The 24,959-nt window shown below is 36.5% G+C and overlaps 1 protein-coding gene across 1 annotated transcript; it reads right to left on the bottom strand.

Annotated features, from left to right (window-relative positions):
* Nucleotides 1–219: 219 nt before the first annotated feature.
* On the bottom strand, nucleotides 220–23,078 carry ANLN (anillin, actin binding protein). Its single transcript, XM_058021005.1, has 23 exons — nucleotides 22,991–23,078; nucleotides 22,336–22,620; nucleotides 21,587–21,933; nucleotides 20,675–20,897; nucleotides 19,574–19,767; nucleotides 19,329–19,436; nucleotides 18,734–18,854; nucleotides 17,763–17,879; nucleotides 16,998–17,224; nucleotides 16,316–16,467; nucleotides 15,863–16,010; nucleotides 15,056–15,191; nucleotides 14,560–14,742; nucleotides 13,857–13,983; nucleotides 13,000–13,048; nucleotides 12,865–12,921; nucleotides 11,443–11,481; nucleotides 11,068–11,089; nucleotides 9,934–10,046; nucleotides 5,293–5,379; nucleotides 3,675–3,782; nucleotides 2,160–2,332; nucleotides 220–1,827 (listed from the first exon to the last, which is right to left on the bottom strand). Exons 1-23 carry the CDS (start codon nucleotides 23,076–23,078, stop codon nucleotides 1,704–1,706), a joined length of 3,228 nt encoding a protein of 1,075 aa, XP_057876988.1. The 3' UTR covers nucleotides 220–1,703.
* Nucleotides 23,079–24,959: the final 1,881 nt, after the last annotated feature.

The raw sequence follows: 24,959 nt of genomic DNA, 5'->3' as shown, positions 1-24,959 counted from the left end.
TTTCTACAAGGGATAATAGTCCAATTGGCCTAAATAAAAATGTTCCCTTGAATGTCATCCAGTTCTGTTCTTAACACCTTTCTGTGGACTTATTTCATACTTCAAAAATTAATGGTTTTTAACACTCCCTTGGGAGTTTAACACATCCACTGCTGAAATTTGCTTTTGCACTGTCCATGTTGTGTTATTCTGCTGCCATATCTCTGTCACAAAAAAAAAGTCTTTTCTCTCCATATTTGATGAGCTGCTGCACAAGGACAATCTGGCTTCTCACTACAAAATTCAGCTAGCTGTGTCCAAGGCTTCACATTATCAAGTGGAATTCTGGGATACATGTACAGAATAGAATCCTTCCTTAAACACTCTGTGGAGTCCAGCTTTTCTTCAGCCTACAAATTAGTATCTCAAATTGCATAGATGACATTATGAAAAAAGCAGGGAGGGTTTTTACTTTTTATTTTAAACGAATAAAATAAATCTCAATACATAGTTTGGAAATATTTAAAGACATCAGAAAAGGAGATTTAAAAGCACGTACAAAAGGGGCAGGATGAAAACAGTATAAGGTAACAGAATTTAGTGTTTCAAGTGTGAATATATAACAGCAATAGCAATCTTAAATTTTCCACTACTGCATTCCTAGTGAAGTAATGAGCTGGAATTTCAATACGCTCAGTGAAAAGCCACAAAACCTGCAAGTTTTAACTGAGAAATGTTGCCATTTTCATGATGAGTCTGAAGTACTGCTTTTATATGCTTTGTGGACACATATATCAAGGGGAGGAAGACCCATTTTTTCAGCCAGAGGAGTATTAGTTGGTACACAGCAGCTTTGTAAAGTCTTATCATTCAACAAAACAAAAAAAAGGGCACTTTTACTACCTATTAACCTATTCCTGGTTCTCAAATGGAGAACTCTTGCTTGTGAAAACCACAAGTCCCAGGAAATATTGATGTATACAACCATAAACCTAAATTTTTCTGTCTGATTATTTTTTATATAACATTCCTAACAAAAATATTCAAGACCTTCCATTTCTATCAAAGTGCAATATACTGCATACTTAATTCCACACCTGCAAATCACATAGTGTACACACCATGCACTTATCCACACTAGTCTGTATAGGAAATTGCAAAAGTAGTATGAATATGTTGTGCATGTTTTGTTCTGACCACAAGGACGCTGGACAAGCAGAATTATCTATACTGCATGTTGTAGAATAAAATTAACTAGTTATTTCTATGCCTGATCATTACAAAAGAACCCCAACAAATGCTACAACATTAGATATTGTGCTTCAGCAGCATTCTTGTTAAGAGTATTTTGAACTGTTGCTTCTTTCAGGGAGCTGAGTTATTTGGAAAGCTTGTCTTTCACTAGCTAGTGCCCCCCTTACTGCCCTGAAGTGTGATTTCCTGCAATAATTTAGTTGTTTGAAAAAGAGAATGCACCTAGCTAGAAGACTTCCAAAAAAGGAGTTATATAAATATTTAGCACATTTAGAAACAGGTAATTGCTTCCTACCATACTCAAAACTAGGAACTAAGAAGGTTTTAAAATTTTTTAAGTGAAATAAAAATACTGCATAACATAGTCCTGTATAATGTTAAATACTCTCTCAAACTTAAAGCATAAGTGACCCAGAGGACTTCCAACATTTTCATTTAAATTCTTTTCTTGTGTAGTTCCCTTCCCAAGTTTAAAGCTTTCCAGAAGGTTTGTAGCAGGCATCAGGCTGCCACATGCGAAGGTCAATGAGGACTTGGTTGAGCTTTTGCATCCAAAGGTTACGCTCTTCTTTAGTGTCAGCAGACAGCCAGTTCCTAGAAGGCAAGGAACCCTATGGATTATTCTCCACCTCCAATTAGTTATTGGGACAAAAGTCAAGCTGATCAACCACAGAAGCCCACAAGAAATAGTAGGGTTAAAAATTAAGTCAAACATTCCACCATCCTGCTACCAAGTCACCTGGCATTTCCACTTCTAGAAAGCAGTTAAGATTAAAAGTGAACAAAACAGTTCAAGTGCCACCCAAAACCTCAGCATTTAAATGACCTTTGCATCATTATGACGAAGTTGTCAAGCTCCTACGTTACAACAACTATCACATGAGGTAAAATACCCTCCCACAACCTCCATGATTTTACGCACTCACTTTGTAACACAGAGTGTGTCTCTGCATTGGCTGACAAGGGTCTCTCGGTCATCTTCTCTCTGAGGTCGGACAGTTATTAGTTCAAAAGTGTTGGGACGAGCACAGAACTCCCTGTTGGCAGGTTCAATCTGATGATTTGTGCAGTTAGCCAAGTTTATCCGGCCCAAAGGATGCTGAAAGTGAAATCAGTTCACCAGTCAAGAGCACTGCAATCAAGAGTAATTCTGAACAACATGTTAAGTGAACACACCTTCTCTCAGTGAGTTACTCCATACAAAAAGGTGATATATGTGCAGCTGTAAGAAATTTATTTGAAAAAAATCCCATGATTTAATGTAATCATGGACTAATACTGATATTTCTGGGTGACATCTATCTCTGCACAATGGAACAGATATAGTGGGGGCAAGGGGATGCATTTAGTAAGTTTAATATTTTTGTAGATCACCAAAATACAGTTGACTCTCTCTCTCTGAAAAATAGTGAAACAAGTCTAGAAAAGTTTCCAGAACAATCTGCAAAACAAACCAAAGCTTCTTGCTTGCAGACAAAAGCAAAATAGGAACCTTCTTCTTGCTTAACTTTTTTTTTTTTTTACTATCTTGTCTTACAGTAGGCAAAGATATTTCCCTCTCTCCTGGCAAGGGAATAAAGTACATTGATATATTTTGGCAATGTCAACTATCAGCATATGGTGTTCCTCTGTTAGCAGGGAAGAAACTAAACTCAGGCATCTGGATTGGCATAGAAGTCCCAAAAGGACCAGAGTTTGCCACGGAGTTTGGGAAAGAAAATGTTCTGCCACTAAACAAGAAAGTGTTTAATGGTAAATAACTTCAGTGAATCAGAAAAACCCTGTTGGAAAGCAGTCTTTAAAAGAACCTGGAAACAATTTAGTGCACTGCAGGAACACACTAAGGAGACAAGAAGGTTCACCTCAGTGACAGATGAACCTCTGATTTGTCTCATTAGCCCAACAAGAACTTAGTTTTCTGTGAGAACCATTTAAGAAGCACCAGTTCCAGCTACAATGTGGAGCTGCAAGAAGACAAGGACTTCAAATAAGGTAGTCAAATGAGATAGTTCTGCTATATACAAGGTTGGCCACTCTAATTTTTTACCATATTAAGTGTTAGTTATCATTTTGTCTATAACTTTAGGCAACTAGATACAGTCTGCTTATTAAGCTGTACAAGTCCAATCAATTTCAACTCAATAATTAGTGATTTGATGAGCACAATGGAAAGCCTTAAGACTAAAGGGGAAATAAAATATGGATCTCCCATCACTTTCCCCCCTTTCCTACTAGACAGGGAAGTCAGTTTCTAAGTTTGCCATGATTTAGGTCAGCTTTATGAAGAAAAGTCTCCTCCATTCCCCAAGGTTCCCCAAGGAAGCTTTAGGAACTTGAATCCCACCAGTCTAAAGCCTAAACATAACTGTCCTTAACAATGAACAACTATTTGTGTAGGGCACTACAGAACTGTAGACTTAAGGTTTACAAGACAGCATTACCTTTCTTTTCTCATCATCTGGGTATGTCCAATAGGAGATACAATTTCCAGACAGCACACACCAGCGCCTATGCCACGCTCCAAATCCACTGACATCTTCAAACATGGTCTTAAAAACAAAAAATTAAATGGGGTAACTTTGTACCTAGAGCTTGGTCTGTATTTGACTATTTTTCTACCAGAATGGTTCTGCAAGTGCAACCCGTCATAGCACTAAATGAAAGAGGAGGAAAAAAAAATTATACTGAGAGAGGGTTCTATTCAGACAGTGTATTTATTTTCCAAATGGTATAGAAAATTAGCTCACACTATCATTCTCAGGTGTGCAGCCTTTTGCTAAAAGGCACCTATAATTGTGGTTTAAAATTACGAGATTTTCATGTTGATGGTGACAAGGGTCCCATTATTTTAAGGTAAAGAACGGTTATTTCTAGTATATGCAGTACAAATGGTTCCTAAAATGTGTTCAGAAAACAATTTATTACTATTAGATATTTGAGTAATTTTTGACTTAAAATCAGGATTAAAAAGCATGCAGCTATTCAAGAAGCCACTCAAGAAAGTTTAGTCAGTTCAAAGGAAATTAGAAATTGATTTTTAAATGTTTGTGTTGGCAGTTCTTTTATTGGATGCTGGATTTCATCCATTTCAAGCCTCATTTCCTTAGAACTGGAATGGATAGTTTAGTATCTGACTTCTATTCCTGCTACCTCTTGAACTTACACAGAACTTTTTTCCCAATTAAAGTGTGTATTGTGATTCTCACTCTTCACAATTCAGATTCTAATTTTCAGTGGTGTAGGGAGTTTCCAAACCCTTACTCTGAACAAATCCAGTATGCATGTACATCATTCTTCAGGTTTTACATATTGTATAGCAGAAGCAAATATGGACTTTCTCAAATTAGTACACAGAAACATGGGACAGCAAATACCATAAGCATGTGAAATGTTTGCATCTAATGAAATCTGTTCAACTTCAATTAAGTAAAGGGAAAGGAGACAGAAAGCAGTATTTGAAAAGAGTCTAAAGAAATCGTGATTTCTGGAAACACCAAAATAACAGCAAATGTTAATGTTTCATTTTCATAGCACATTTACTGCCATCTTGTGGACACTTCAACAGTCCCAGCTCCTAGGCCCAAGTATCAGCTGCATTTTCTAGGTCCAGTTTTAGAGAGATTGGAACAAGATTTTTTTCTCCAAAAACATACTGTTGTTTCTTTGTAACTTAGAAAAGCTGTGAACACAGTGGAAAAAGATCCAATATTTTGTGTTTATTAAACACACACAAAAAGAGTCCTGTAAAATTTTTTTGTCATTGAAATTAAAATCTCATCTACCAAAGACTTTAGAAAGAGAAGGTTAACTGAAGTTCAAAATAATAAATAATCAGATGTTTAGAAGAGAGATACACAAACTCTTATAAGGTAGCCTTAACTTACACATGTTTAGAAGAGAAACTAAAAACCATTTGTGGTCTGGTTCAGAGATTAAAAAAAAAAAAAATCAAGCCAGTTTTTAGCTTTAAACACAGGTGAGACATTAAAAAAATACTATGTTATTAGGACCTGTAATTTCCAAGGCAGGAGTTAGAAGTGAATACAGTAAACACCTTACCAAAAACCCTTTCTCCTCCACTGAAGAGTCCACTTGGCATTTCAACTTCAGATATATATGACCTTCCAAAGGAGACAAAAAGGGAACCTGCAAAATGTAAAACAATCATTTAATTTTGACATCTCTCAACTAAGTCTTACCAGTTCAAGCAAGCCACCTGCACCAAGATGTTAGCACTGTCTTGTTCTTAGGACCTTCAGCCAGAAAGAAGCAGTCAGTCAGACTCAAGCAAGACAGTAATAATCACTTTTGGTTTCAAGTTCATTTAGAAGCTTTCCAATAATTATTTATTAGTTTGCTCATCAGGATATAGATATATAAACATGCACTCTAGCTATGAAAACAGGCTCTTCAAGCATGGTTAGAAACAACAGAAGGCACTAGTCCACACTTTTCAAGCTTCTGCCTCAGTTTGACACCAAGTTGTTTGGAAAATATCAAAGCTCACCAAAGTGAGCTTAAACAGGAATGGTACTTGGATACCATAAGCATTTTTGGCAGATACTGATGTAGTAGTGCCTACTCAGATAAATCTTTACATAAAAGAAAACCTAGAAAGGGGAGAAATAATGAAAACAGTTCTCAACTAGCATTCAAGGTGTTAAAGACATGTGTTAAGTAATTTCTAACAGAAAAGGTTCCCAGTCCTATTTTTGCCACTGGGAAAAAAAAAAAAAAAAAAACAAAAGAAAGCTTCATTACCGTATCAGAGGTCAGTTAAAGAGCCATTTGACAGCCAAGAGTTTTGAGGAAGAGCATGCAAAGGTCTGCCTTTGAGCTTTCCCCAATCCCTCCAAACATAATGCCTCATTACCTTGACTACTCCATGAAATCACATCACTTCTTTTTTTCCCCCCCTCACTGAGTCAAAGAGCTGATTCAACAAGCAAATGATGACCTGGACAGCATTCTACAAACCGTATTTTATTGCTAATATGAATAAGCAACACTGCTAAGAATCTTGAAAAGAAATTGACAAAAAATTCAGAAACACTCATCTTTTGTATTAATAGAAAAACCAGGAAGGTCAATGCTGCCACTCAAATACAAATAAAGAACGGTTTGCAAGGGAATAGGCACAGGCACGTGTACACAGTAACAAAATAGCTTTCAGAACTATGAAATCAACACCATTCAAATGGAACTAAATTTTGCTAGTAGTTAAGATGAACAGGAGTAACCCTCAGTAGTTAAAAGTGCTCATCTGTGGGCCTCAGTGAGTCCTGCAGAGCACCAAAATAGGTGTTGTGGTTAGAAATTGATCACCTTTGAATTGCAGACATCATGCAGCCTTCCTCCCAGACATAAGACACACATGCACAAACAGGTGATCAAATCATTTTCACAGGTCAGATCTACTCAACTAACACAGCATTAATGGCTTACTCCTGTACTCAACAGGAATATTATAGCACAGAAAAATTCTAAGCATTAGGTAGGAGTCTCCATGACCACTTGAAAAGCAAAAAATAGTGAAACACTTCCACGAAACAAAAAAAAAGAAATCCAGGACTGATAAGACAATTATAACCCTACATGCTACACCAAGGAATAATGGCATATAACCCTAATAAAGCACAGTAAAACCCGTTTCTGAACTAGGGCCTCAAGAATATTTGGCCATTCTCCACTTCAGGTTTATGGGTTTTGCATCTCAATTAAGATTTACATCAGAAGAGAAGAATCCAATTTATGAAGTTTAGCAGTGAGGAACTGTGTGAGAGGCAAAGCAAAGAGGTTGTATAACAAACACAACACAGTTTTGCAGAGCCTACAACACCATTACTAATTACTGAAGCAGATCTCAAAACACCCTCTTGTACACATAATGAGAAAATATTGAGTTCTAGTTAACAGTATATCTCTTTTACAGAGTTAAAGGTGATGGAAAGAAAGAAGTTTGACAAATATCCAGCTAGATTAAAAGAAAACTAAAGCCCATGACTATGCTATCTTGCATCCTGATGTGGTCATGCAGGTATTTGCCATAGGAACACAGCTTACTGTCACAGAAGATTATCTGTAAAGGGTCTCAAGAGAACTCAAGCATTTGAAAAACTGGTTTTTTAGGAGACTTTTGATTAAAAATAGGAGATGATAGGCACTAAAAGTATCACTTGCTTAATTTTGAGAGGAAATATGAAAATTAATCTAAAACACTTTCTTCTGCAGGACTCGAGTAAACTATTAACTAGATAAAACTATGTTCATAGGTTAAAGACAAATTATTTCTGTTAAGGATATCAATTCACATAATTTCTAAAGCCAAAACATACACCAAGCAAAAACATTTTAAAGGCACATTTGTGTACAAATAAGGACCTCATTTATTTGACATGCTTTGAAAATACTAAGCTTTTTGCTTAAAATGCCAAATGTCTTGCTATGTCTTGTCAGAACAAGGTTAGAATAAGAAGCAAGGTTACTTAGGTTCTGAGAGATTTTAATTTTCTTCAGCAGCAACAAGTTGAGTTAAACCAACATTTAGGCTGCCAGGCATTTTTCTCTGATTCTCTTATCAGCACAGCAGCTGATTCTGTATTCTGTGTAGTTCATCAAGAAGCTGGCTCAAATTTCCTGACTATAAATCTTTAAGAAACACAACAATTTGTTCTGAAACAAGAAACAACCTCCTCTAATGACCTAGGAAGACAAGAGAAACATGCTAGTTAAGGAGCAACCGTAGGCAACCTAAATAACTGAGTTCCAGCAGCATGCTTATGAGACAAGGAGTAGAATTCTGCAAGTCTTAAAGGCTTCTAACATCTTGTGTTTAGTTAGTAAATCTTTGTAAGCACTTTCTCAGAAGAATTTTTTAAAAAGCTGCAAAAACAGCCAGACAGAAATAAGCAACATGCACTAGAAAGCATTTTCCTGTTTTAAGTTAGAAACTAAAGGATCATAGCAACCTTGTCCTGGAACATAAATCCCAACAGTTCTTTTTCCTCCCCTTCAAAATTTATCTAGGGAAAAAAGAAACATGCTCAATGCAATTAGTGTAAAGTTATAGTCTAGAAGAAAAAAGGAGACAGTTATACATGAGTATATTTTGGTCCTTTATACCCTGCATTTTAACAGTACATGAAGAGAGGAATGACACTCAAAAAAACCACTGTGGCATCAGTTTGTTCCATATCAGAAATACATGAAGCAACCAGCTGTTTGTACAGCCACAGGCCAAGTCAAAACTGAAATTTGGTAGTAATTTAACAAAGGTAGTAATGTAATTTACTGAGGTAGTAATTTAACAAAAAAAAAAAACCCCAAATAAATAATGAATAAGAATTCCCCTCTTTTCCAGATAACTATAAGACTGCATCTGCAAAAAATTAACCAAGTGATGGTTTTCCCAGAATTCTCTTTGAACATTGTGCTTTTGCTATATTTCACTAGTCCAGTCCAGTGTCCTGTCATACAATGCAAACCAATGAAGTCCAAACCTAAACTGCTGAATATAATACAAAAGCTGATTCTATCATCTCCAAGAACAAGAGGTTTCCAATAAGGAAGCTACACACAAAGATTTCTACATATAGTTCTGGTTAAGAGGAACATTTATGCTGAAGAACCAAAGCTGCTACTTCTGAAATTCACATAGTCAGTAACAACAGTGCAATTTAACCATTGTCCTGCCAGCTGTTTCAGTAAAGGAATCTGCTTCTATCTACAAAAAGTAAAACTTCTAAAATTCAAGATAGGATTATTGAGATATTTTGTTTTAAGACTTATACACAAACACAATTAGGTCTTGTTTTCTCATCTCTTATCAGAAGCTGAAATTACAATAATAATATCATTGCCATAAGACTTGATTGGCCAAAAAAACCAAAATTTTTCTTTTGCTGCTCTTGGGTAGCTAAAGCTGTGATTTAGTACTACCATAAACTGTAGTAACATTTGAACTAATTTAAACTAGCTTAGGATAGCTGCTGGCATAAACACCTATTAAAATAGGTTTTAGATATTAGATATTACAAGGTTAGAGATTGCAATGAATGTAAAAATGTATTTTTTAAACTTCTCATAGCAAAAGCCAATAAACATTCTGTTTAGACAAAGAACTGATGGCATAAAAGTCAATAAGAGTTCTAAAAAAAACCCTTAAGATAATTTGCTTCTACAAATTTAATTGGGATATGAAAGGAAAAACCGATGCTCCTAAATATATTCAAATAGCATTTTTTAGGTCAATTAAATGCAGAAAAAATCAAAAGCTTCATTATCATTAAAACACACTTAATGCCTTCTTTAGTGATAACTGCAAGACTAGGAGCAACAACACGAAGACCACATATAGAAATGCCAACTGCATACATCAATTTTTTGTCAGTGAAAGCAAATTCATAATCAAATTCCTTTGTTATCTTTGCACAACCATATCTTATACTGACCTACAGAAATTAAAGAGCACCTGGCAGAGTAATGAAAGTCTCTGTTTATCTTAAAACAACATTTAATTCATATGATAGGTAAGTAAAATCTATACAAAAATTGTTAATGTCTATATAAATAACCTATCTAGACACCATTATATATGTTTCATTTCTAGGATGGTGCTTCTACCTGTAAAGTAAACTCACACTCTTATTTTTCTAGTAGCATGCAATTACCTTTGGATTAGCAACCAATAATTTCCATTACCTTGTCTAGTGCAAATTTGTTATTTCCCACAGAAGACAGCGATAACTTGTGGGATCCAACAAGGATGAAATTCGTACTGCGTATGGCATTTGGGCCACCTGGACTGGCCATGGCTGTGGAGAGAAGTTAAAGTGAAGTAAAGTCATACCAAAACACACAATCAGGATGCTGCAAGGCTTAAAAAAAAAGTACTTTATTTGCACTACTGCATGCATGCCCTGCTCAGTACTCCGTGAGAAATGCTCTTTGCAGTGCAGCCAAGCCCAGCAGCACATTCAGAGAGAATCTTGACACACGCCATTCCTCCTGAAAAGATCTCTTCTTTCAGAAACAAGGTTTGAAAACATCCACAAAGGAGAAAACAAAGCATTTTAAGTCTCGGAGGGATGGAGAGTGTGCTGGGGCACACTACAAGACACACATACCCTGCAGTAGGAATGTGACTTTTCTATCTCTTAACCTCTTCTCAAGTGACAGTGCCATCTTCCAGAACTTGTACGCCTTTCCTTTGCACTTACACCATGAGAAACACACACTGCAGCTCAGGAATTTCACTAGTAGCAGCAGCATGATACACATTCCAGATTTAGTTCATGAGCTTCTATTGCTGCAATTCCTGCTAAAGCTAGCTCAAGTATCACATACTTTAGGTCAGATAAGTGTATAATGTTTTTATATACTTAGAAAAACACTTAGAGGTGCTGTTTTTCTCGACAGTCAAGAGTCAGAAATACATAAACAAGTTTATATATGCTTTCTATATATAAATATTTATAAAAAACACTACACACAAGCAAATTTCAGGATCTGTTCATATTTTCCAATTGTTCTGTATTACTTTGTTGATAGCAGACTCTAGTTCTCTACTTTTAAAATTTGAATTAAAGTTTGAATTCATACTTTCAGGAAAAAAATGCAAACCATGGGTATCTGACACCAGATGTTAGTTCTGATTTTGTGAAGATATCTTCTGTTGAACATAATGGTAGCATAATAAGCACAGGGCCAGTTTCTGGGCTGGGAAATTTAGTGTTTACTTACTCACAAATTGTCATCTGTTACAAGTATTATTTATTGATATAGTAGTTTTGACAGCAAGTGTAGATTGGCATAAGATGTTTAGACTTTACTTACCTGGAGTAAGAAGGTTGCTTTTCTAGAAAGAGAGAGAAATAAAAGCTTAGTGAAAAAGTACTTCTGACGGTTTCTACTGGAGAAAAAGCCAAGGTAAAAAGAAATTAGATTTGAAATACTTTCAAAAACCCAATCAAATAGAAAAAAAAAAATCGAAAAGAAAGTCCAAATAAATGTGTATTTCCAGCATTACATATGTAACAGAGCTGTTTCTTGAGCTGATGACTGAAAAATCTGGCAGAAAACTGGACAATTTATGGAGCCTTACATAAGCAACAGAAAGAATCTATTATGGGCACAGCCTTAATCTGTGAGAACATGCCCTTTGGAAGGGGGCATAGTCAGATCTTGTTACAATATTACGTTCATACTTACCGAGGTAATAGATGTTAATAATCTCTTTGGAGTAATAACCTACAAAAGAAGACAAGAAGACAAATGCTTTTGCTACTGCATTTGTCCAGCACATTAGCATGAGAACTAGACAGTGAAACTACTGAAGGCTTATCTCAAATTTTGAATTTGAGTACTCATTACTATGAGTAAGTCTTGGGTTTTGACTGGACATAATAGATCTCAGTGGAAGAAATGCTGCATAGCAAAGAAATAATTACTGCAGAAAAGTTAAAGCAGAAAACCAATCTTAGTAGATGCTTTTACCTATGTAATGGGATTTCAAAGTTCCATTTGCTAAACTAAAGGTAAGAGTTAACAATAAAAGTAAGGATATGTTCAATATACTGCTGTTATACATCATTATTTTCAAGTTAAAATCTCAATGTTTAGGTGAGACTGTATATTAAACACAAACTGGAGTTATGTACTTTTACTGAGGTTGAAAGACAAGTGTAAGTAGCTTATCAAAAAGCAGATATAGGATGCCACTGGCAAACCTATAACCTCATTTCAGCAACTTACCCACAGTAGCACGAAATCATTCAATTTTAAGTAAAAATTCCATTAAACTACAGCACAGGAGAAGTGAACCCTGGTACTTGAAATTTTTATTAGAGAATAGGTGGAAGCTTTCACTGTGCCAAATCAAAGAATAAAGAAATTTCCTATTTCTGCTTGCAGCCACAGGACTTAAGTACTCATTCCAGCTGTTTTAAAAAACACTCAAGTTTCTTGGTTTTACCAAGTGACAGATGATATGTCAAGAAGGAAATCAGACCTGAACCCACTAATTCACTGTGTGCTCTATCAGAATGAAAAGAAGAAAAATACACACACACACCCTCAAAAGCAACCCAAAATAAACAAACCACCAAAAAAAAAAAAAAAGGCTTGTTTAGGGTTACATATCTACATATATACTGAAAAAAGCACAAACACTTGATATGCACACCCTTATTAAAACAATGTTTACTTTAAAATGTAAGCATCTAGTGCTTATACTTAATACTGGGCACAAAGAGGAATTTTTACTTGATCAATAAAACTTTTAAGACAAATCAAACTCCAGGGTAGGGTGTATTGACTGGCATAGTTTAACTGAAGTAGAGAAAAAGGGCAATAAACCACTATTGAAGGCCCCACACCTAACAAATAAATGTCTGCAAAGCACAGTATTTTGCAGAACTAGTAAAACTTCTTCCCCACCAATACATTTCAGACTCAACCAAGTGCTGCAGGTCCAATCTACTAATTGCTGTAGGTCTCCATAATCCATCTGTCATGGCAGATGTTCCAAAAAGGGAGTAAAAGCAAGCAACAGATTGTGTAAGACTATCAGTCAGTTTTGCTAGAGCACCTTCTGTTGAAACATTACATTACTGATTTTCAGGTTTCATTTACCTTAGATTTATTTGTCTTTTTCCTTTTATCAGTGCTTGTACCTTCTTTTCTCTGCACCTGTAAGGCAAAAAGGTATTGAGAAAGTACAGCACATCATTCTCCCTTACACCTCCTCTTCACAGGAACTATACATACCCAACTGTAAACTTCTATATTTATTTCAAAGTCATTTGACACATCATGCCTAAAGGGAAGAAGAAAAAACAAGTTAAACTAACTGAAGCAAAAAGGCTTTTGTTTTTGTTTGTGGTGGAGTTTTGGGGGTTTTTTTCGTTTGTTTTGGTTGGTTTTGTTGGGTTTTAAAATTACTCTTTACTTCTTCCCTCCTTTTGCTCCTTATAACTTTCCAAGGAGCTTTTAGTGTACTACTATTTAAAAATACTTTTTGGAACTCAGAAAAGGAGAGGAGATGACAAAGGAGATGACAAGAGGCAGATAATGTGCATCTACCATTTCTCAAATTGCACCCTCCTCTGTCACGGATTGGGTTTTTTGAGTAAATAGCTTTAAGTGAAAATTCCAGTACAGCTGAACTTCAAAAACAGAGTTTATTTATTTTGAAGACTTACTAGCAAACAGTCATTTGAACTCACAATGCCTTTTCAGCTGACATGTGAGAGTTGAAGTTATAGTTATAAGAGCACTATTTTCCCAGATACCAAAACCAAAGAGCTATATAAAATGTTAGTTGCTGCAAAAGAGAAAAACACATCTCAGGCACAGCAATCCATCTGTCACTGCAGGTGTTCCAGGAAAGAACAAAAGCAGAAAATGCAAGAGATAAAATAGCTGATGGATGGTTGAATAAGTCTAGGTTGCTCTTTTGAGAGAAGTGCCTTCCAGCTATTTTTTGAAGGAGGAAATAGCTATACCACAAAATCTCTCCACACTTGGTTGCAGAATACGACATTCTCATAACTAAGACTATAAATGTTCTTATGCATCCTCCACCATCAGAGTTAAAACTGCTTCAAGAGTTTCTTTATACTTACATAGTAAACGTAGTAGTAAAAGTAAGAGCATCTCCATTCAGGGAGCTGGCAGTACTTGCTAATGGAGTTGCAACCATGTTTTCTGCTCCAGATCTCAGTATTATTACATAGTAGTAATTTCCTGCTTCTGTAAGCACACATCAGATGGTTTGGTTAGCCAGAGTAGTCCAAGTCTCAGCACATCTCTGTTTCACCCTTCTTAAAATATTTAGTTACATTTGAGACTTGCTTATAAACTTTATCTTAAAACAATTTTATTTTCTTTATGCTGTGTCTACTAGTAAAATTGTCTCCACAGGATTCATGGCAACTGCTTTACTGCCTGGGGCATCTCAGGCCAGACCTACACTAACCAGTGTGACAGATATTGTGTGAAAGGGGAGAGGAACTTTCAGTCAGGTCAGCAGATAATCTTATTTATTTATTTTACTTATTACTTATTTATTTTACTTAAGCCTGCCAGCTTGACCACAAATCAGCTTTCACTGAAACATTGAAAAGTTAGTCAGAAGCAGATGAACTGAATGCAATAGCTAAATTTTCATTACCCCTAGATTTCTGAGAACATCAAAGCAGAAGAACAAAAAAAAAAAAAAAAGCAAAAAAAAAAAAAAAAAGCCCAAGGAGAATGAACCAGGAATACATGTTGGGAGAATGAGGAAGGAAGAGAAAAGAAATAAAGCTTTTGTTTTGCTAGTTTTACCTGGCTTTTGAGCTGTACCACATACAAAGTCTGCTTTTAGAGGTAGACGCATTTCTGAAATGGAAACAGATCCCCTGGAGGGAGCAAATTCAGCGGATGTAGAAGCAGCTTTATTTCTTTTATTATGTGGTCCCTCACTCTTCAGTTTATTCAATTCTTCCAATAAAGCAGTTCTCTTCTCAGCTGCACAAATAAATTAATTACAGTTCTACAGAAGAAAAAGTACTGAACAATTTTTTTCTGCCTTAAGTATGTAAAATGCAACTTATATTTCTATTACACTGTGAAATGATTAATATTTAAGGGTCAAGACAGATACAAAAATGTCCTCTTGCCTATAAAATGAGCTGAGACAGAACAGATATTACCCTGTTCTTTTTTCTAGAAGAACTATTAATAAATGGCCACAATGTAACACAATATAGCATGACGAAGAAATTATGAACCTTGTCGAAATGTTCATTATAAAGAATTGAATCTGAGTATAAAAGCCTACTTGCAAAGAGAAGAAGTCTCTCTGCTTCTGCTTCTTCTTGTGACCCTTTTCCATGTTCCTCATCAAAACAGCAGTTCAGAGCTTGACTGGCTTGATAAATCACTGTCTGTTGCCTGTTGATCTCATTGTTCAATTCCTAGAGAAAACAAAGAATAAAAACAATAATCAAGAAGAGAGCTCTAGTGCTGCATTCAAACAAGGAAATGTCTCTAGATGAGCCTTTTTGGGGGGCTAGGCTTCAAAAGAAAATCAGATCCTTTAAATAGCAAACTACAAAAGCCTCACAGTTAACTGTTACTTTGGCAAAAGAACACTGCAGCACAAGTTTTTTTTGATCTCAGAGGTATGGTGGGGAGTGAAAGACTCCAATATTGTATGTTCCATATCCCATCTAGTCTTCCTTTCACCAGTAGAAGCAGCACTAAGCAGAAATTCAGCAATGGAGATTAGTGCAAACAAAGTACTAGTAAAGATCAGAATATTACCTACTGAAAGTAGGTTTTTACAAATTCTGCATAATTCAAAGGCAGTGCTAAGACACTGATTCTGTGTTCTTATCAAAATAATGGCTTGTTCTCTCCAGACTTAATCTATAACATGATCCTTTTAAGTGAAGCATTAGCTGTTGAAATTATGCATCATCATCATCATCATTCCCTACCATAAGATACTTATGCAAAATAGAAATAACCTAACAACCTTAATTTGCAGTTCTAAGCAGTATGTTAACATCCTGGACATTCATGGGGGCAATTAAATTTGAAAACAGTAGATTAGAAAAAGAACTTTCAGAAGCATATTAGGTACCTGCATTTTCTTTTTGATGTTGACTTGATCAGATGGGCCATTTCTTCTCATTTCTAGTCTGGAAGCCACATCTTCCTTGCGAACAATTATTTGCTTTATTGAAGGACGTTCTGTTTCCTTAAATCTTTGGGATCTGTATGCATCGACACTTTTGAAAAAGGAAACATCACAAAATGTTTCACAGGTGTGCAAAGCTCTTCTTAAAAGATACATAGGCATGTATCATACATTGAAGTTTTCTAACTTGCCTAAATGGCTTTAAAGAAAGCATTTTAACAGCTGATTTTAAGTTTAAGCAGCATGAAAGACTACACAATCTTTGATAAAAGCTGAGATCTTGCAAAAAAAGCTTAATTTGTAGTTTGAATAGTATGCATCATTAGAAGAGTTAAAAAAGCCAGTGTTTTAACTTGAACACTTACAGAATCAGGGGTGTTGGGTTGTGCTTATTACCTGTAAGGAAGATTGCGATCTTCCGACACAGAGCCAATACTGTCTCCAGATTCTGCCCTGGGAACTCTGGTCCTTTGGAACTTCTCAGACTTCAGACTGACATCACTGATACTGCTACCTTCCCCAGTTGACTTAGAAGGAGAACCAAAGGCCTGAGGAAAAGAAAACATATTACAGCTATCTGTTCACATAATACCACTACTACTACTAATAATCTGTTTTCTTTCTCCTTTATTTGTTGTACTTATAAACAGTAAATTTGCTTAATACTATTTAACAGATGATATTTTACAAGTACAGACATACAGCAAGTTTATTTATTTAAGGACACTAACAGATTATTGAACTCAATGAGATGTCACCTTTAGCTTCCAAATCAGAGCAGTTACATAATTACTTAAGATTTTTCATCAGTGGTCACTCCACTGTATGCATTTATACCACTGCAAGTCCAGTACTAGTAACAGGTTTAGCAGACCACTTGTTTAGCAGAGCATCCAATATGCTACACTATTTTCAGAGAAAAATAACTTAGCCTCATTATGCTCTCATTAGCAAAATACCATTTGAAACTTCTTTATTTGCACACATATCCTAATATTACAAAATATCACAGCTCACAAGCCAATTGGACACCTCTGTGTGATAAAAAAGCCCTTCCCCACCGTGCCTGAATTCTCACCTCTGAACCAACAGATTCCACTAGAGGGGTTAACAGAGACATTGATGAAATGTTCAGTGACTCTTCCTGCTCATCCTCATCACTTTCACCTTCCAGGCTCATGCTCATTTCTTTCTTCAGCTTTTCTATGTCTGGACCATCCTCTTGAAGAATTTCAAAAATCTCATTTATCACCTTTGAGCTATTCATCTCGTCATCCACACGCATTTTGCCTTCGTATACTTCATCTGAAGAGTGACATTTTAAAATATATTAGTAGCATCAAGACTGTCATTAAACAGAAGCAAACTTGTTTTGCCTTTCAAGCAAGCTTGATTAAAAAGCACTTTTTGCAGTTGGGCATATAGAACCTAAAAGCACCCTTCCATGGCTATTTTAATATACCACTTTTACATATATTGCATAATCAATGCAGAAAGTGAATATATAGATGCACAGTTTAGACAAATTTCAACCTTTTAGTTCAAATACATCTGAAACTTAACCGCAAGTCAAACACTAGGGCAGTTGTTTCTGTCCTTTTCCAATGAGCCTTGAATATGAGCTTTTTAATCTTCCTTGAAGACTTGAATGTCAAGAGAGAAGGGTTATGTATGATAACTGAAGCCTCCTAATTTGTTTTACATAAATCTCATTACAAAACACATGGGAATCAGAAAATGTTTTCATTTGAATTCATTGTTCAGACTGGAAGGTTATTGACACTGTCCTAGACAAGGGGCTATAGAGAGCTAAGTCCTCAATATTAGTCTACTCAATACAAACCTTCTGGTTTCTCATCAAGTTGTTCAAGTTTTGAGACAGACATTGCTTTTACAGGGCTCTTTGACTCTGCAGTCTTCAGAGGACTGGATTTATCAGTCTCTTCACATTTAGAAGTGTCTAAGGGGTTTATAAAGAAAAGAAGTATTATGTCTAGCCTCTATTTTAGTTATTGAATTTTAGAAGTCCTACTGACAAAAAGACCACCAGATAAAATATTCCAGTTAGCCACATGTCAAAAAACCCCCATTAGAATACCCTCCACAACCTGTACACCTAGACTTCTATATTATAATCAGAAAACTGACACTGCAAGAAACAGTGCTGAAACCATAGCAGAGTGCAGACACTCATGAGCAAAAAGGGAAAACTTTAAAGACAAACAAAAAAATCCACTAAACAAACCACTGCATGCAAACCCAATTTTTCTAGAAGGACATTTGATAGATCTTCTTTCAAGTGAACAGTCTACCGAGAGCATTAACTAAGTTAGGTCACACTTTTTTCACAGAGAGTTGAAGATGCTTCCGCTCAGTAAGCACCAGAAAGGATTCCAGGAGCACCTCACAATTCTTTTCAGGTGTCCTACCATAAGAATTAATATCACAAAGGGATACTGACAAGGGAAGAGTTTCCCCCCATTAGCTTCTTGTGGAAATTTGGTTACTCAGGTACAGGATAGACTAAATATGTAACTGACAATTCTCATTCACTTCCCTGCCCTTAACCTCCATTAAAGTTTGTAACATAGGTATACCTATTGAAAAACAAAAAGACAGTCTTGCTTTGCTATCCTTTCAAGTGGTATAGGAGTGCAAATACTACTATCATATAAGAAGATTTAAGATAACCAGTAACCAAAGGAGAGGTCCAGTTCCACCCATCAGTGTTACTGGCCTCTTTCTCTGCTCATGAATATCAAGTGCAGTGCTCCTGTCCAGCACTAGTCACAGGCAAACTATGGCAGTTCTCACCCGAAGACTCCACGCTGGGAGACTTTGCTGGCCTGTCACCTGCTGATGTGTCTTCTGAAGATCCAAGAGCAGAGGCATCTGAACTAGGAGGATGTTTTGGACTGGCCTGAGATTGGCTTTCCTGGCAAGAATAAAACCAGAATGCATTCAGGAGGTAAACGTTAAAAGCAACCAAAAAACTACCAGAAAAAAAATACATTTTACCATCTGCTAGGAAAAAGAGGTTGCCTATCCAATACCCTATTTATTTATCCAAGATATTTATCTGAAGGAGTAAATATTAAATGTTTGCATGAGGAGCTCTTTTGCTTTTGCAGTTATAGAACATAAAACCCCCCACATTTATCATCAAAAAGTAAATAAGTCAATTGGCTCAAAGCAGTATCACTTATTTTGGTTGATTCTACAAGAGGTAAATAAACTAATAATTTGGTAATAATCAAACAAGTCACTAGACAAGTGGTCTTGCCAGCCCAAGCACTCCCAAAGCATAGGTTTTTATCCCTTATACACATTTTTCACATCTAACTCTGTATTCAGAATATGTTAAAGCAATTCAAAGTATCATATTTTGATTGATGAGGTAACACATTACCATTTTAGCTTCTGGAAGCTTCCTCTTTGAACTGTCACTTTTCTCCGCACTCCACAGATTGCCCCTATCAAATCGGCCACGAAGGCATGCAAGTTCCCGTTCACGTTCCTAAACAAATGAAGGGAAATGGGAGAAAAGCTGACAGCCCTAAGGTGTCACAACACTTCAGATTCCTCAGCTAGGGGAACCAACAGTAATAACCTTCCCCAGGCTTATAAGCTAGTTATGAATGCAACAAGTCATACCTGTTTAAGCTGAAGCGCTAAACTGGCAGTAGAGGAATTTTCATTTTGTTTGAGAAGCCTCTCCTGGATTGTCCTTGTGTTTGGGGTAACAGTGGGCGTTCTGCACCCTGGAGTGTTCGTAGCAGGGCTGCGTGCACTACGCTCCTGACAGCGCTCCCCAAAGCGTTCCAGGAAGGGCTTAATTCCAGATCCCCCTACAAGAACAATTGTTTTGCCTTGAAAGAAACTCTCAATATTAAAGAAATCACTGCAATTTTGTATCCTGATGAAGGTTCCCAGTGAAGCAATTAAGCTGCCTCCTTTACAGCTCTTACTCCATTATACTTTATACAAACTGAACCTGAAATGCAAATCATAACAGTGATGTTAATAAAACAGTAAATCAAAGCAAGTAGATGTCTCTCTCTTACTACAGTCTATATGTAATACATCAGTTATTTAAACTGGCTTGCCTTTTCCAAATTTCCTCTATAACCAGCCCCATTTCTTTCATAGAAATAAGCATTCTAGTGCATGAGGAGGATATGTTGTTTGGCATCCACCCTGCTCCACTGAGCTTATCTATTACTGTCAGCATATCTAAAACATGCTTTCTGGCCATCATTTTTAAGAGTTCAAACTTCCAGGTTAAGAGTTCAAGAGTCCAGGTTTCTGACACAACAAGCGGTTGAATTAAAAACTGAGGATGTTCACTTGTTTTGACATCAATGCTATCACTGAAAATAAAGATACTGCAAAGTTAGAGCACCTATGTGGCAACAAGATTCTATTTCTTCTAAATATGCATATATCAAATGGATACATATAGCACCAAACAATCTGAAATAAATTTTGAATAGTCTCAATTAACATTTTAGGCTGCTTTTGTTCTTAAGAGTTACTAAAAACACATCCAAGAAAACATCCCATGCAAAATACAGAAGCTGTATAACTTAAAATAATTATCACAGAACTCATCAGCTTTTTATTCAACTTACAGCTGGAAATAGGTATTATCTGGTATGGTACCTTAAATTCTTAACTAGTATGTTGTTTTCAACACAGCACACATAGGCCTAATTTGAATGAATATTTATTTACTGAAGCCAGAAAACAGCCTACCTGGTGTTGTGGGTTTACCCTTAGGTTCAAGTTGCACATGTGTTCCTTTGACTGGCTCTGCTTTGGACTGAACTGGTTGAGGCAAAGCTGACTTGGCTGTTTGTGTACGCTCTTCAGCTTTCCGGGGACTGCAGGGATTCTCTGCCGGCCGTTGCTGGACTTCAGATTCTTTAGAACAGGGAGCAGTGACTCTTGAAGATTGCGTTAAAGAATTGTTTGGATCCTTAACAGGAGAAAAAAAAAAAAGATGAGACTTATGTTCTTATTCTCTCAAGAGGAAAAAGAATGAAAGCACTCTGCATAGCATACCATCACCTGATACACCTGTTCCTTCAACAACAGAAAAAGCCAAGAACAAGTGTTAAGCTTTTAGTACTTTTTTTATCCAGTATTTCAAATTGTTTCAGCATTTGATGCTCTTGCCAGCTATTTTAAATACTATCCCACATTTCCCTAAACAAGAATGCACATGGCAGATATTGTCATGGGAAAAATTGCATAAATTGATCAATAAATGTCTGGTCCTACTTATTTCATCGTTCTGACCGAGTCTTCGTACAGCAATAACATTCACAATTTCAGTCAATCAACTATATGAAGTTACAGAGTGAAACCCAGTATCTCTGTAACAAGCCCCTTCTGATGGTCAAGAGCAGCAATCAAGTACATTGCCATCAACAAAACATATAAGTACTCTCATCTTTAAGTTGCAATAAAAGGAATTTTAAGCTGTTTCAGATCTGCTATTAAAAAAAGGGCATCTGGGATTGCAATATAGCAAAAGTTGTAAATAGACTAAGACTGCTCACACCAAATCTTTAAATCCAGATTAAACAGTTATGTGCTAACATTTGTATGCCCCAATACAATACTCGAATCAATTTTTAATCAGCAACTAAATCAGACACTCACCGCTCTCTTTGAGTTTGCTGGTTTATTAATAGAAGCCTCAACAAGCCTTTGAGAACAGGATGCAGCTTCCTGCTTTACACTGCTACTATTGATTCTAGCAGATGCTCCACTTGTAGTGGACAATTTGGATAAACAAGTAGTGCCAGGCTGTTCTTGTGCATTGTTTTGCTTTGCAGATGGATGACTTAGGTCATCTTCCCAGGAACCAATTGTAGCAGCAAGGTTAGCTAAACAGCCTCTCCTCCCAATAGGGGTTTCGCTTGCCAGGGCACTGGATGTCTGCTTAGGTGGAGAAACACACAGATCTTTTGACTGGAGAGGAGACAGAGGAACACATTCAGAGGGATCTGGAAAAAAGAAAACACATTAACTTTGCTAATAAATTATACTGAGATACATATAATTGTGTATATTGAGTTTATCAACAATTAGATGTTCCTGTCATCAACAGAATCAAACTACTAGCCCTAGAGGCACTGAGACTAAACAAATTAAAAATTTTTAATCAAGCAGTTTACTAATTTTATGTCAGTGTTGTGAGGAGCAAGGCATGAGAGTAGCAGAGAAAAATCAGCTTAATTTTAAGCTGTAGATAACAGCTTCAATATTTTGGGCCTGCCCTAGTATTGTCTTAGAATTCTTTAAAAAGACATTAATCTTCCCACAGACAACATTATCTCCTTCTAGCCAACATAATCATCAATGCAAACACTGAGAGACACCAATGGTGCTTAGCAAGTGAAACATACCCTCACTATCCCAGCAGCGCCGCTGCTCTGCCAACTTCTGCATACGTGTTTTGACTGAAAGGGCTGCAGGAGTTTCTGACTTAGAGTTTTGTTTTGCATTCTCAAGAGGCTGAACCAATGGAGCTCTGTTAGAAGCAGTTTCGTGTGGTTCTGAAGTCATCTGAGGAGAGTTATGGCTTGTGGAACTTGAAGGAACTGGCTGTACATTCTCTGAACTAGGAGCTTGAGTCTCCATATCATTAGGGCAGAGCCTTTTTGATGGTGATGGCTTTGTATCTGGTTTTACTGGATAAGTCAGAGATTCAAACAAATTAGTATTCAAACAATCTAAAATATTTTCCAACAACACATAACAGCAGTACAAATAAAGTTATGATTTATGAACACTCTGATATGCTTCCCAAAAAAATGCACTTCCCAAATCTACCAAGCACAAGGCACTCTCTTTACATTACACAATTATTTCTAAATAGCTTACTAATGACTTGGCACATCTGCTCTCAGGTCCAGCTAAACACAAACTAGCCCTAGTGGCCAAGTAACTTCATCCATCACTGTTTAGTAGAAGATAAATGTTCAGTGTTTTCACTTTCCCTTTGGAAAAAATGATGAGACTGGTATCAAAACAATCTTTATTAAACATGCCACTAAATACCTTCGTCACTGGGAAGAGGTGCCTGGTTACCAGTTTCTGCCAAAGGCTCTCTGGCCCTCTTGGTCTGCATTGTGGGTCTCGCCCCCATCTTCGGCCGCTCTGCCATTTTCCTCTGCAGGTTCTCTCGCCTGGCACGGGTTCTTTCAAGGAGTTTCTGAGTGGTCAATAAGTCATGTGTTACCAGACATTGCAGTGTGTTAACTGGTAACAGCTCAGAGTAAAAGATGATGGAATTCTGTTTAGCATAGGTAGGCAGTAGGTTCCAAATTTCAGTCCTTAAATCAACTATTGCCTCCAACTAGCTTGGCACTGAAAGAAAATCAGGCTAAAGAGACAGGAGCAATGGCAAAATCAAAAAAGAGGGGCTCCTATAGACCACAAAGTCATCAGAAATATTTGAAAGGTTTGGTTTTTTTAAATCCTGAATCATCACATGACAATCTTGATCTGTCAAGTCTTGCTAGCAGCGTTTTCTGACACATTGCTAAAGCATCTGGTCACGTCACCTGACTGGCAGTGGCCCTCTAACAAAATAAACAACATTGAAGCGATTGTCAAGAGGCCATAAAAAAGTTAAACAAATAAAAGCGTGGCCGTCAATATTAAAAAAAATTGTTATTACACCTTCTAAATCAAAAGGTGACTTTCTTTGCCTCAAGCTTAAATTTTAAGACTAGACTGATATTATACCTAGCTATATTATGGTAAATAGCCTGTTTATTAAGATATCTCTATACAGAAAAACATATAAAGAGATACCAATTAAGCTATATAACATTCTTTTTCATTTTCTACTCATTGGAAATTTGAGTACCCTAATTATACTCCATATAAAATAGCTGTTTTAGTAAGTGCTCCACACTAGGACAAAGTGATTCCTTACAGTATTCAGTTTTAAAAGGTTTGTTTGTTTTAAATATAGCATTTGCAAGTCATTATCACTCAGTTTGATCACATCTAAAGGATACTTAATGACTCTTTTGATCTAGGTTTTAAGGTTGAGACAAGAAATTGTGCAATTGAACTAATGCCCTTTAAAGGGAAGCATATAAACTGCAGTTGTTTGGTGGCACATAAATTATTGCGAGAACTGTGCCAGCCATTATCTGTCCTGTTGCACAGCAATTAAATACACATTTGACATTTTTAACTGTCTAAGGCTGAAGTCTTAAACAATGTTCTATTGTAGGGCAACACAGGACAAATAGAATGTCAATCTCAACAGTTTTTTTGTGACAACAAATCTCAGCATTGCTATTTTTCACAGAAGAGGGGGAATTTGGAAAAAAAATTCCCAAACCCAAAATATATGAATTGCATGAATGCCTTCAATGCAGGTTCCATGCTAGTTGTGCCCACAAGTCAACATTCCTTAGTTCCAAAATGCAAAGAGAGGGATACTAAGTGCACATAGTACCCACATTAAAAAAAAACCTAAAGGCAATTTAAATTAACAGCTCTTCTTGCAAAAAGTTGAATATGTCTTATAACAGTATTCCTACAGTTCTATTCAAATAGAGGCACATTCCTTTCTGTTTTGTTAGCTGAGCAAGAGAGTTTCAGTTGTTACATATGAGATGTCACTTCCCAAGAATGCATGCCTCTGTTGTTCAGCTCCAGCTCCTATTGGCTTCTTGCATCTCAAATTTTCCATCCAACCGCCATAACTCCAACGGTGCTGTTACACACGATGAGTAAGCCACACTCCACAACCTGAGGCTTACTTCCAAGTTCATCAACAGGGTGTTTTCTACAAGTACATTCTCCAGTTGTTCTGATGACAACGTTTCAGAGTATCATAGAAGTTGAAACTCCTAGAATATACTGAGCTGGAAGTAATCCACTAGAAGTCCAGCTCCTCACCCTGCACAGAGCAGCCCCAAAAATCACATGAGTGTGAGACCATTACCTATTTTGTTACATGAAGGAATCTGAGGACTACAATGTCAAAGTGGATTACTGTGTCACA

Source organism: Melospiza georgiana, chromosome 1 (assembly GCF_028018845.1).
Source record: "Melospiza georgiana isolate bMelGeo1 chromosome 1, bMelGeo1.pri, whole genome shotgun sequence".
NCBI lineage: Eukaryota > Metazoa > Chordata > Aves > Passeriformes > Passerellidae > Melospiza > Melospiza georgiana.
Note: the sequence above shows the minus strand (reverse complement) of the source record. Positions and strands in the feature narration are given on the sequence as shown.

Excerpts from the sequence above, each read along its gene's own strand:
- ANLN (XM_058021005.1), bottom strand. The coding sequence starts at position 23,078 with ATGGGGGCGAGACCCACAATGCAGACCAAGAGGGCCAGAGAGCCTTTG. Across the intron at positions 19,437-19,573 it reads TAGCGCTTCAGCTTAAACAG|GAACGTGAACGGGAACTTGC; the intron begins GTATGACTTGTT and ends TCATTTGTTTAG. Across the intron at positions 13,049-13,856 it reads TTTACTACTACGTTTACTAT|GCATGATGTGTCAAATGACT; the intron begins GTAAGTATAAAG and ends TCTTCCCTTTAG.